General features: G+C 36.6%; 1 protein-coding gene across 1 annotated transcript; it reads right to left on the reverse strand.

Annotated features, from left to right (window-relative positions):
• Positions 1 to 6,759: 6,759 nt before the first annotated feature.
• LOC129251369 (uncharacterized) lies at positions 6,760 to 11,922 on the reverse strand. The gene is made up of 2 exons (XM_054890769.1): positions 8,861 to 11,922; positions 6,760 to 7,501 (listed from the first exon to the last, which is right to left on the reverse strand). Exons 1-2 carry the CDS (start codon positions 11,920 to 11,922, stop codon positions 6,760 to 6,762), a joined length of 3,804 nt encoding a protein of 1,267 aa, XP_054746744.1.
• Between the last annotated feature and the right edge of the window lie 473 nt (positions 11,923 to 12,395).

Consider the following 12,395-nt stretch of genomic DNA (forward strand, 5'->3'; position numbering starts at 1 on the left):
AGAACGAATAAAATTGGCCTCGTATCGGCCCAAAAAAATGCGTACAAACGAACATCATTTCATTTATATATATATAGATGTATTCTCTATTAATAGTGGAATATGAAATGCTTTGAAAACACCATTTTTTTTTTAATTTTGTTTGGTTTTCAGAAAATTTTGTTTTGACAAAGTTTCATACCCTTGAAAAAGTTTTATTTTATTTTATTTGTTTAAAATTTTTGAAATTTTTTTTTTTGTAATTTTAGAAAAACACCTCTTCGAAGAAATTTCTTTTATCTTTTTGAGGAAAATTTGGTTTTGAAAAAATTTCATGCTTTCGAAATTTTTTTATTTTACTTTATTTCTTCAAAATTTTTGAAAACAATTTTTTTTATAATTTTCGAAAAACACCCCTTTGAAAAAATGTTTTCTATGTGTCATAGTGGTATTCCATTAACTTTTAGGATTAAAGTCAAATACTTACAAATATCTACGCTTTCACAAATAGCAACAATAAAAAAATTTCCTCTAAACCAAAAAATTTACTTTTTTTCTAAAAAAATTCTAAACAACGTAATAAATTTAGAATTTTGTGTTCACGAAAAAACAGTATTGTTTTTTTTGTATTAACTGAAAACCAAAATGTTGCAAAAAATCAAAACAAAACTAAATTATTTTTTTGTGTTCATTTGGTCCATATGTTCCATAAAAAGTTGATATGGTAAATAATATGCAGGGTCTGATACACGCAAATTTCCATTGACCATTATAGTGACAAAATTATCGATCACCAATTCCAACAGGATTTCAAAATCAGAGTTGGAATGAGTTGTTGTGTGGTGTACTTCTGAAAAAAATGAGAAATAAACAAAATAAATCTAAAAATTCGAATTCTAACTTTATCTTGTGTATGTTCTTATTACCTTTGAATTTTTCCAATGAAGCACCATTCATTTTAAATTTTCCAAGAATTTTTTTTATCATTTCGCGTTTCTTTCCTTTTTCATTCGATTCCAACGTTTGTTCATAGCCGAAAACATCGTTTGCAAACGCATTCATTTCCATATAGAATTGGTCAAAGAAAGCATTGCTCAATTGAATTGAAACATTATTTTCATAAATACTTAGGACCTTAACTAATGCACCTTGGTACATACCTAACGCAGATATTCATCGCGACCTTGACATCGATACTATTGATGAAACAATACAAAGCGCTAGCAGAAGACACATAAATAGACTATTAACGCATACAAATCCTATGATGAGAAGACTACCAAATAAAGAAAAATCTACCCAAAGTCGGCTTAACCGTCAAACACCAACAGATCTTGCAAAATCCTTGTAATCAATTGTCAACTAATCGTATATATCATTGTTTGTTAACCACTTGTTGTTAAATAATATGTATATATTTCTTCTAAATGAGCTTGGGGGCATTGGCCCTTCAATATCACTCTCATTCCATCTTTTTGTAAATCAAATTACTTATTGTCTAACGACAGGTGTAATATTTTATGGAAGAAATAAAAAAAAAAAATGTTCATTCGAATCACTTGAAATTTCTGTATACAATAACGAAAAATTCAAAAAAACTTGTACACATAAAATGAATGTCGATTCGAAACTTACTTTAATCTAACAATCGAGCAAGTTTTGTTTTGTACAATATTTTGATTTTTTCTTTTTTTTATATGAAGAAAATGTTTAAAAGAAATTTTTTTTTGCAAAACACCTTCCCCTAGTGGATCCCTATAATATGAAAAAAGAACGAATAAAATTGGCCTCGTATCGGCCCAAAAAAATGCGTACAAACGAACATCATTTCATTTATATATATATAGATGTATTCTCTATTAATAGTGGAATATGAAATGCTTTGAAAACACCATTTTTTTTTTAATTTTGTTTGGTTTTCAGAAAATTTTGTTTTGACAAAGTTTCATACCCTTGAAAAAGTTTTATTTTATTTTATTTGTTTAAAATTTTTGAAATTTTTTTTTTTGTAATTTTAGAAAAACACCTCTTCGAAGAAATTTCTTTTATCTTTTTGAGGAAAATTTGGTTTTGAAAAAATTTCATGCTTTCGAAATTTTTTTATTTTACTTTATTTCTTCAAAATTTTTGAAAACAATTTTTTTTATAATTTTCGAAAAACACCCCTTTGAAAAAATGTTTTCTATGTGTCATAGTGGTATTCCATTAACTTTTAGGATTAAAGTCAAATACTTACAAATATCTACGCTTTCACAAATAGCAACAATAAAAAAATTTCCTCTAAACCAAAAAATTTACTTTTTTTCTAAAAAAATTCTAAACAACGTAATAAATTTAGAATTTTGTGTTCACGAAAAAACAGTATTGTTTTTTTTGTATTAACTGAAAACCAAAATGTTGCAAAAAATCAAAACAAAACTAAATTATTTTTTTGTGTTCATTTGGTCCATATGTTCCATAAAAAGTTGATATGGTAAATAATATGCAGGGTCTGATACACGCAAATTTCCATTGACCATTATAGTGACAAAATTATCGATCACCAATTCCAACAGGATTTCAAAATCAGAGTTGGAATGAGTTGTTGTGTGGTGTACTTCTGAAAAAAATGAGAAATAAACAAAATAAATCTAAAAATTCGAATTCTAACTTTATCTTGTGTATGTTCTTATTACCTTTGAATTTTTCCAATGAAGCACCATTCATTTTAAATTTTCCAAGAATTTTTTTTATCATTTCGCGTTTCTTTCCTTTTTCATTCGATTCCAACGTTTGTTCATAGCCGAAAACATCGTTTGCAAACGCATTCATTTCCATATAGAATTGGTCAAAGAAAGCATTGCTCAATTGAATTGAAACATTATTTTCATAAATACTTAGGACCTTAACTAATGCACCTTGGTACATACCTAACGCAGATATTCATCGCGACCTTGACATCGATACTATTGATGAAACAATACAAAGCGCTAGCAGAAGACACATAAATAGACTATAAACGCATACAAATCCTATGATGAGAAGACTACCAAATAAAGAAAAATCTACCCAAAGTCGGCTTAACCGTCAAACACCAACAGATCTTGCAAAATCCTTGTAATCAATTGTCAACTAATCGTATATATCATTGTTTGTTAACCACTTGTTGTTAAATAATATGTATATATTTCTTCTAAATGAGCTTGGGGGCATTGGCCCTTCAATATCACTCTCATTCCATCTTTTTGTAAATCAAATTACTTATTGTCAAACGACAGGTGTATTATTTTATGGAAGAAATAAAAAAATAAAAAAAATTTTCATTCGAATCATTTGAAATTTCTGTATACAATACATTTCTGTATCACAATACAAATACAAAAAATTCAAAAAAAGTTGTACACATAAAATGAATGTCGATTCGAAACTTACTTTAATCTAACAATCGAGCAAGTTTTGTTTTGGACAATATTTTGATTTTTTCTTTTTTTTATATGAAGAAAATATTTAAAAGAAATTTTTTTTTGCTAAAAACCTTCCCCTAGTGGATCCCTATAATATGAAAAAAGAACGAATAAAATTGGCCTCGTATCGGCCCAAACAAATGCGGACAAACGAACATCATTTCATTTTTATATATATAGATGTACATGCAATATTGCTTTTACCACATAAAAGTTTAGTAGATTTTGATACACTAAACTTGATTTCAGTCCTTGATAACCATAATTGTTATTTTTATTGCTTTATATTTTAGTCAATACTCGACATGTTTAAGCATTCTTTTAGCTAAACGACTGAACAGAGTCATCCATATGAAATGAAAAAATTTAACTAAGCACCAGGAAGAAACATGGGTATTTGAATAAGTTATGTCCCAATACAACATCAAAAACTAAATAGGAATCAAACATTTGTGTAATTTACAAAAATTAAATAGGAGGCAGACTGAAGTCGGAAATCCCCTGATATTAATGGGTCTTTACAAAATAATTAGTTGGTATCGGGCATACAATTCTTTGAGCTCAAGTTCAAAAGGCTTGTGGTGCTGTTTGTACATTTGTTTTTCTGATCGTCATTACATCTCTAAAGTACAGCACAGTCAAGCATTATTCTTGTTTCTTTCTATGCATTATTCTTTGAGTATGAATCATAATTCACTAAACCAGTAAACTCTATGATTTCTATGAAAAATCACTACCTAAAAATAAAAAATTTGTTGTATGCTCCGCTTTGTTTTAAATATAAAATATAAACACGTGTGTATGCATTTCAAACCAATAATGATCCGTTTGGATATATAGGTGAGTATTATAAGCCCCGAAATTTCTTTTTTAACATTTTTGAAATAAATATACGAAGAGCATCATGTGTATTTTCATATTACTTGCGTAAATTTTTGTATCCCAAATATTTGAAAAATGTATGCAATAAAGGCAATGTATTTTCGAAACTTGGCATTTGTCGTTTTACTATAATAACATCCACAGTCTATCAGTCTACTCTCAACTTGTACACATTTATGTACATTAGGCAAGCTAGTTTTTTGAAAAATTAAATATCAAACACTGAGCTTTAGTATATAAAAAAAGGTGTGATAATACACTTCTCACAAACATTAAGGGAACAGTAAAATAGCAATAGCAACCATTATAGGAATACCGAAGGAAGGTTTAAAAAAAATTCATCTATTACAGAGTCCGGCAATCGAAGTGTAGCCAATTAAATTTAGTTAGGAAAATTACTTTTATTCAAAGTTAAAAAAGTTTGAAAGTAATTCAAAACTAAGAATCAATTCACTTTTGGTCTGAATGACCACCTTTCGCCTTGACTATGGCCTTGAGACGGTCCAGAAATGAATCGAATGTGACTTCTAGGTATTTTGGCCTACTCGCGAACAATGGTTTTTTACAGCGCCTCGATACTGGTGATTTTTTTAGTTCGGACCTTCCTTTTTAAAATGGAGCAAAGAGAACAATCCATCGGCTTCACTACTGGTGAATTTGAGGGCCATTGTGTGGGCGTTATGACGTTCGGAAGGTTCGTTTTTAGACATTCTTGGTTCACTCGAGCTTTGTGAGACGGTGCCGAGTACTGTTGGAACGTCCAAGGTCTGCCACCGAAATGTCTGTCTGCCCACGGCTTCAAAGCAACCTCCAGAATGCTTTCCCGATAATATTTCGCATTTACCTTAACGCCAGACTCGATGAAAACGATTGGAGAGCGCGCGTCTGCGGTTACAGCGGCCCAAACCATTGGATGCTGCCTCCTGGTGACCAATCGATGACTCAAATTCTCGTATGAACGGTCGGTCAAATAAACCCTATCGTTTTAGGCGTTTACGAATTGCTCAATTTGAAAAATTTTCTCGTCAGAAAACACAATGTTCGGAAATTGACCGCTTTTGGCCAAGTGAGGCAACTCCTTCCCTCTCTCAAGTCTGTCTTGTTGCTGCTTTGGTGTGAGATTATTTGCCTTTTGGATCTTGTAAGGCTTGACTTTGTGATCATTTTTCAGGATGCGGCGGATGCTACGATCAGATATTTTCACTTCTATCGCCATTTGATTGGCACTTCGTCGGGGATTTCGCTCAAGTCGCTTCTTCACTTTTTGAACCATTTCACGTGACGTTGCAGTCTTTTGATGACTACCTCCATGACGTTTCTACTATGCGATACTACCATTATCATTGTTACGAGGAACGGTGCGATAAACAAAAACTTTATTTACTTAAAGGTGCTCGAGCTCACGAACAATCGCTGGTTGTGATTTTCCAGCCAAATATAATGCAACAACACAATTACGTTTGAAACCCATTACTGATTTTTTCGCGCTTACTTTCGGATGCCCGTGCATCAGCTGCACGAGCGGTATGAATTTGGTTACATTTCGAGTGCTGGACCCTATACATCAGGTGTCACCAAGAGTATAACAAAAGCTCATTAAATTAGGGGTGTGTTTTAACAGGTTGAATATCTAAAATTATAATACAAATCACTAGTATTGTTGGAATGCATATTTTTATTATAATCTGGTAGATAATCTCATGGGATTTATTTTTTGAATATGATGTATGGCATATATTCACCGAGGCTACGAGTTATATGGACCCTACCATCAGTCCAATTTCTGGGTACCTTTTCCAATAAATCTTAATAATAAATCTAAATGTGCTCTATCATCAAAAATTCAATACATATTATGGTCATTGAAAAATCTTCACTATTTTGTGAAAATATTTAACTTGTTTAAAAAAACTTAATAAGGGTAGAAGCGCGAACTAAAATGATATTGCCTGTAACGCCGCGTAATTAAAAAAGAAAACACCGTGCACGTCCGATTACAATTTCAATAGTGGAGTTTATTACACATGTACTGTCCTTATATTAGGCCTAAAACTAAGATACGAGAAATAGCGGAAATGGAAGAACAGTAAGTGGAGAGTTAGAGAGAGTTTGCAGTTAAGTAAATAGAAATAGGAAGAACGGAAAGTAGGTATAGTTGTAGAATAAAGTCAATGTTCGGAAGTAAATAGAAATAGCGACAGCGAGAAACAGTAAAGTATACTACATACCTACTTATAAATAAACAATATAAAATAACTTAATATTAAGCTTTAATACAATTTCAATTTTTAAGCAATTTTTAAACAATATAAAATAACTTAATATTAAGCGTTAATACAATTTCAGTTTTTTTAAATTCAATATTATTTAATTTATTTTATTCTAATTTACTTTATATTATTAGTTTGCCAGAATCTGGCTTAACACCGGCCACCTTGAAGGAATCCAACAGCCTTCAATTCTTGTTTTCCACCGGCAGCACGGCGAGTTTGTGAATAGGGCGTCGTACTTCACCCGACCTAGTGGTGATGTCTGCGACTCGAATTTTGCCGTCCGCTCCGGGAATGGTTGCGGTTACTCGACCGAGCACCCAATGCTGCGGTGGTACGTTGTCTTCGTGGACGACGACGAATTGGCCTGGTTGGACGTTGCGCTGCGGGTGCACCCATTTGTTGCGCTGCTGAAGCTCCAGAAGGTAGCTCTTCGACCACGCGCGCCAAAATTGTTGCTTGAGAGAGCAAACAAGCTGCCATCTCTCTAAGCAGCGGCTGAGGTTGACGGGTACCTTCTCCGGTGACAAAGCTCGCAAGGGGCAACCGATTAGTAGATGTGCCGGCGTTAGCGCCTCGCCGTCGTTGGGGTCGTTGCTGAGTGGTGCGAGCGGTCGGGAATTCAGTACCGCTTCTACTTCGACGAGAAGCGTTGCGCTTTCTTCGGCGGTTAACAGCGCGTTGCCTACGGCGCGCACCAGCAGATGTTTGGCCGACTTCACTGCTGCTTCCCACAGGCCGCCGAAGTGGGGTGCCCTCGGAGGTATGAAGGCAAAGATGAATCCTTCGTCGGCGGCGTATTGGAGAATCTCCTCTTTCTGTGCCAGAAAGGCTTCCCGGAGCTCCCTCAGCTTCCTCTCTGCTCCCACGAAGTTCGTCGCGTTGTCGCAGTATATTTTGGCTGGCATCCCTCGGCGCCCAATGAACCTTTTGAGAGCGAAAATAAATTTATCAGCAGTTAAATCAGTTACAAGTTCTAGATGAACTGCCTTTGAAGCGAAACACACGAAAATGGCAATATACATTTTCACGGGAGGGCGACCGCGAATTTTTAAGGTTATTTGAATGGGCCCGCAGTAATCTACCCCACATATTATGAAGGGCCGTTGGGCGCGTAATCGATCGGCGGGTAGATTGCCCATGATCTGACCTTGTAATTTTGGCTTATAACGAAAACAGTGAATACATTCTCTTACAGTTCGACTACAGGCTTCTTGAGCATTTACCAGCCATATTTTTTCTCGCAGAAGCGCTACCAATGCCTTTGGACCGGCATGGTGATTACGAAAATGTAGGAACCGGATGTATGCTTTCACAAAGTGCGAGTCTTTGCGTAATAGCAAAGGGAACTTAGCATCATAGGGGATTGGCGCGTTTAATAAACGGCCACCTACTCGAATCAATTTAAACGATAATGATGATTCCAAGTGTTCATGCAGAAATGGAGTTAATTTCTGCAAACTTGAGGGAAGTACGTTATTTTTCGATAATTTATTTATTTCATCGCTAAATTCAAAATGTTGAATTATTTCGACAATTTTAAGGAAACTCAATTGTAATTCCTTTGCCGTGGGTATTATTTCAGATTCTGCTTTTCGCTCTCGTATTTTTCGAAGCCATCTGAGTATATAAGCGAAAATCCGAAGCACTTTTCTGTGAGATGAGAACCTATCAATTATTTCGAGAAGTGGATTTGTTGTGGCATTGATTGCGGTTAACGTAATTGCGTTCTTCTTCTTCTCGAGTGCTTCTTGTTCTGGAGGGAGACTGAAGTTGACATTTTTTGGCCATGTAGCAGGGTCTTCTAGGAGGAACTGTGGACCACTAAACCATATTGAATTACCCAATTGGTCCACGTTACAACCCCGAGACACTTGATCCGCTGGATTTTGTTTTGTGGGCACATGACGCCACGACACATTCTGGGTCCACTCTTGGATCTCGGACACTCTATTTGCGACGAAAGTTTGCAACGACGATGGATGCGTTTTAATCCAATGCAGAACTATTTCGGAGTCTGTCCAGAAAATTGTTTGTTCTATCGGTCGACTCAACATTGGTGAAATTCTTGACCATAATTTGGCAAGAAGATGGGCTGCCGAGAGCTCTAAACGCGGAAGAGATTTAGTCTTCAGCGGAGCTACTCTAGACTTTGAAGTAAGCAGCGTGCATTTCGTACCACTAGCGGATTGGCTACGTATATATACGCAGCAGCCATACGCTCTTATTGAAGCGTCGGAAAAGCCATGAATTTGGCAGCTGGCACTCGACTCTGTATTTACATACCGAGGAATGCTAATTGATGAAAGCTGCAACAAATTGGCTTTAAAGTTTTGCCAGCTAGTGTCAAGCCGCAATGGAATCGACTCATCCCAGTCTAGCTTTTGAATCCAAAGCTCTTGTAATAAGATTTTAGCTTTGGTAACTAGCGGGGCTAATAAACCAAGAGGGTCAAAGAGGCGAGCGGAAACTGATAAAATATTACGTTTAGTTGCTCGCAGCTCGCTAAAATTATCTTCCAGAATGAAGCGAAAAATGTCATCTTTCGGCTGCCAGTGGATTCCCAGCGTTTTGGTGGAGTCGTTATCGCTGAGCTGCAATAATTTTTGGAGACTCTCACTATTCGATGAGCTTGTATGATTGGAAAACCACTTTGCTAATTTCAGGCCTGCCGATTCTAAGATTATATTTACTTCCTGTTGTATCTGGGTGAGGCTTTCTATACTATCGGATCCTGTTAATAGGTCGTCGACGTAAAAGTCATTCCGAATGACTTTGGAACCGAGTGGATATTTGGCTTTATTTTTGTCGCTTAGCATTTGTAGACACCGTGTGGCGAGAAATGGTGCAGGCGCTGTGCCGTATGTTACGGTGTTTAATCGAAAAATTTGCAAATGCTCCGATGGATCCTGTCTCCACACTATGAGCTGGAAGTTCCTGTCGTCTTCGTGCACCAATATTTGACGATACATCTTCGTGATGTCAGCAGTCATGGCATATTTGTGCAATCGGAAGCGAAGGAGGGTCGAAAAAAGCTCCTCTTGAACGATTGGTCCGACCATCAAGGTTTCATTCAACGCAACTTGTGTTGATGTGTGACTCGAAGCATCAAAAACTACGCGCAACTTGGTAGTTGTGCTCTGCGGTCTTAACACACACTGGTGCGGAATGAAATAGTGCGGCTCACTCGGGAGTCGATTATTTGTTGGACTCATATGCCCCAATTCGAGATACTCTTGCATGAAGTCCAGGTACATTTTACGAAGTACTGGATCTTTCAGCGTCCTTCTCTCCAGCGCCTGAAACCGCCGAGCTGCGGTTTCATACGAATGACCGAGTAATTTACGGTCGGTTTTGAAAGGCAGTCTGACTTGAAGCCTTCCACATGGTAAAACCTGTGTGGTTTTCGAAAAAAATTCCCCACATTTTGCCTGCTCTGGAGTCAGTCGTGTGGAATTTATTTGTGCAGGTATTTCTTCCAATTCCCAGAATTTTCGGATTGTGGTATCAATACTAGCAACGCTTTCTTCAAATTGACATAATGTGCTACTTACTTGGGCACTGGAGCTATCATTTGTGGCATACTTGCCTGAAATTATCCAGCCTAACACAGTTTTTTGCAGCGTTGGCTGCCTTGGGCTGGTTCTGATCTGACCCACCGATAACAGATCAAAGAATATTTCACCTCCTAAAAGTATGTCTATTTTCTGACACTTGTAGAAACTTGGGTCAGCTAGTTCAATATTTTGTGGGATTTTCCAGCCATTTGTGTTTACAGTCCGATCTGGATGATTGACTGATATCGAACGCATTACCCAAAAGTCCGCCGAAAATTCAAAATTGTTGATCCTCGATTTTATATAAGTTTTAAGCTTGCCTTGGACCTTTTTATTTGAATTGCCAATTCCAACTATATTTAGAGCGAATTTTTCTTTACGGATTCGCAATTTCTGCATAAGCTCTTCGGTCATAAAGTTTACTTGAGAACCGGAGTCAAGTAGAGCTCGCGCTTGCACGTAAACACCGGAGCTGGCCTTTACATTAACTACGGCTGTAGCTAACATGACTCGGTCAGGCAGGCTGCTAATATGCATGGCCTGTGACGTCGAAGGTTGCGGCTCGGTCTCAAAGGAGATCGGATATTGATGCAACATGGTGTGATGCGAACGGTTGCATACACCACAGCGATTTGCTTTGCACTTTGTGACCGTATGTCCCTTGCGCAAGCAATTTATGCACAGGGAAATCGATTTTGCTAATTCAAATCTTTTAAGTGCAGTAAGCGCTTGGAATTTTGGACAAGCTGTCAAATAATGATCCTTGGAACCACAGTGAAGGCAAGTTGGCAGTTTGGAATTCGTCGCGATAAATGTTGTTTTTGAGTGTCGCGGTTGTTGATTTTTTGTTTTCTGCCGCGTATCTTCATTATTTGGCCTTTGTTGGGATGAGGAAGCTTCTTCAGCTGATAAATGCGGGTATCTCTTGTTTAGCATAGCTTCACACTCAGCCCAAAGCGGCAGCTTATCATAGTCAAGTTGCTCCTCCCACTTTGACCGAGTAGTGGGATCAACCTTCGACATGACTATGTGAATCAACATCGCATTTGAAATAAGTTTATCGTCACCCAGCGATAAGAGGGAGTCATATACTGCAGACACTGTATCGATCATTGATCGCAAAGACGACGCAGAAGGCCTTTGGATTTTTGACAATTCAAAAAGTTTAGACACTGTATTAAAGAATATCAGGCATTTATTGTCATAAACCTTTCTCAAACTTGCCAGCGCCTTTGGATAATTTTCTTCCGACATTTGGAAGGACTTCACTGTGCCTAAGGCTTCACCGGATAGACCTGATACTAAATGATTAAATTTTTCAATATCCGGGATTGTGGGATCATTATGCACGAAACTCTCAAACAGACTCATAAAGTTTTTAAACTCGGTATATTCTCCTTTGAACGTAGGTAACGACATTTTTGGTAGTCGCGAGCTGTGAGGTGCAGTAAAAGATGTTTCGGCAATTGACGATTTATTTCTCGCCAGAATGGACTTTATAATGGACTTTGTTTCTACAATTAAGTCCTCTAACTCTCCACGGGCAATGTCTTCTTCGTCGATTTCCTCAATTTTCGACTGACATTTCATGAGTTTTTCACTGTGGGAGTTCAATATGTCGAGTCGGCACTCCAATTCGATTGGATCTAGCGACATGGTCTTTTCAAGGAGACCCGTTTTTATGCGCACTATGCTGGTTTTTGCAACAGTTCTCTGGCGCTTTAAAGACTTTAAGTCAATCATCTCCTTACTTGGAGAGAGACTTGAAATAGCCGTCTTTGGTTTACTCATGTTTTGAGATTAAAGTTCGCTGCTTTAGCCTGTGGCTTTTGTAAAATGAAAACGGTTCTGGAAGTTTGTCAGCACGAAAACGAAAACGAAACCGATAAATACTGAAATCTATACTAATATTATAAAGAGGAAAACTTTGTTTGTTTGTTTGTTTGTTTGTTTGTAACGAATAGGCTCAAAAACTACTGGACCGATTTTAAAAATTCTTTCACCATTCGAAAACTACATTATCCACGAGTAACATGGATTACATTTTATTTTGGAAAAAAATAGGGTTCCGTAAGATATTTGGATTTTTCGGACACAAACTGAAAAAAATCTTATATATAAAATAAAGTCAACTTTTTGTGTGTGTTCGCTAACCGGCCGTGTCTGCACCGAATTAAACCAAACTTACACACAATGTTAAGAAGGTATTGAAGATGGTTTCGGTATAGTTTAGATACCTATTGGTGGATAGGGCTCGAGATATA

This window comes from Anastrepha obliqua, unplaced genomic scaffold, assembly GCF_027943255.1.
Source record: "Anastrepha obliqua isolate idAnaObli1 unplaced genomic scaffold, idAnaObli1_1.0 ptg000012l, whole genome shotgun sequence".
Taxonomy (NCBI): Eukaryota; Metazoa; Arthropoda; class Insecta; order Diptera; family Tephritidae; genus Anastrepha; species Anastrepha obliqua.

What these genes read in the sequence shown, in the direction of transcription:
- LOC129251369 (XM_054890769.1), bottom strand. Translation starts at nt 11,922, where the DNA reads ATGAGTAAACCAAAGACGGCTATTTCAAGTCTCTCTCCAAGTAAGGAG. An exon ending in TCATCAATTAGCATTCCTCG is followed by an intron (nt 7,502 to 8,860) that starts GTATGTAAATAC and finishes CGCTCTCAAAAG; the next exon opens with GTTCATTGGGCGCCGAGGGA.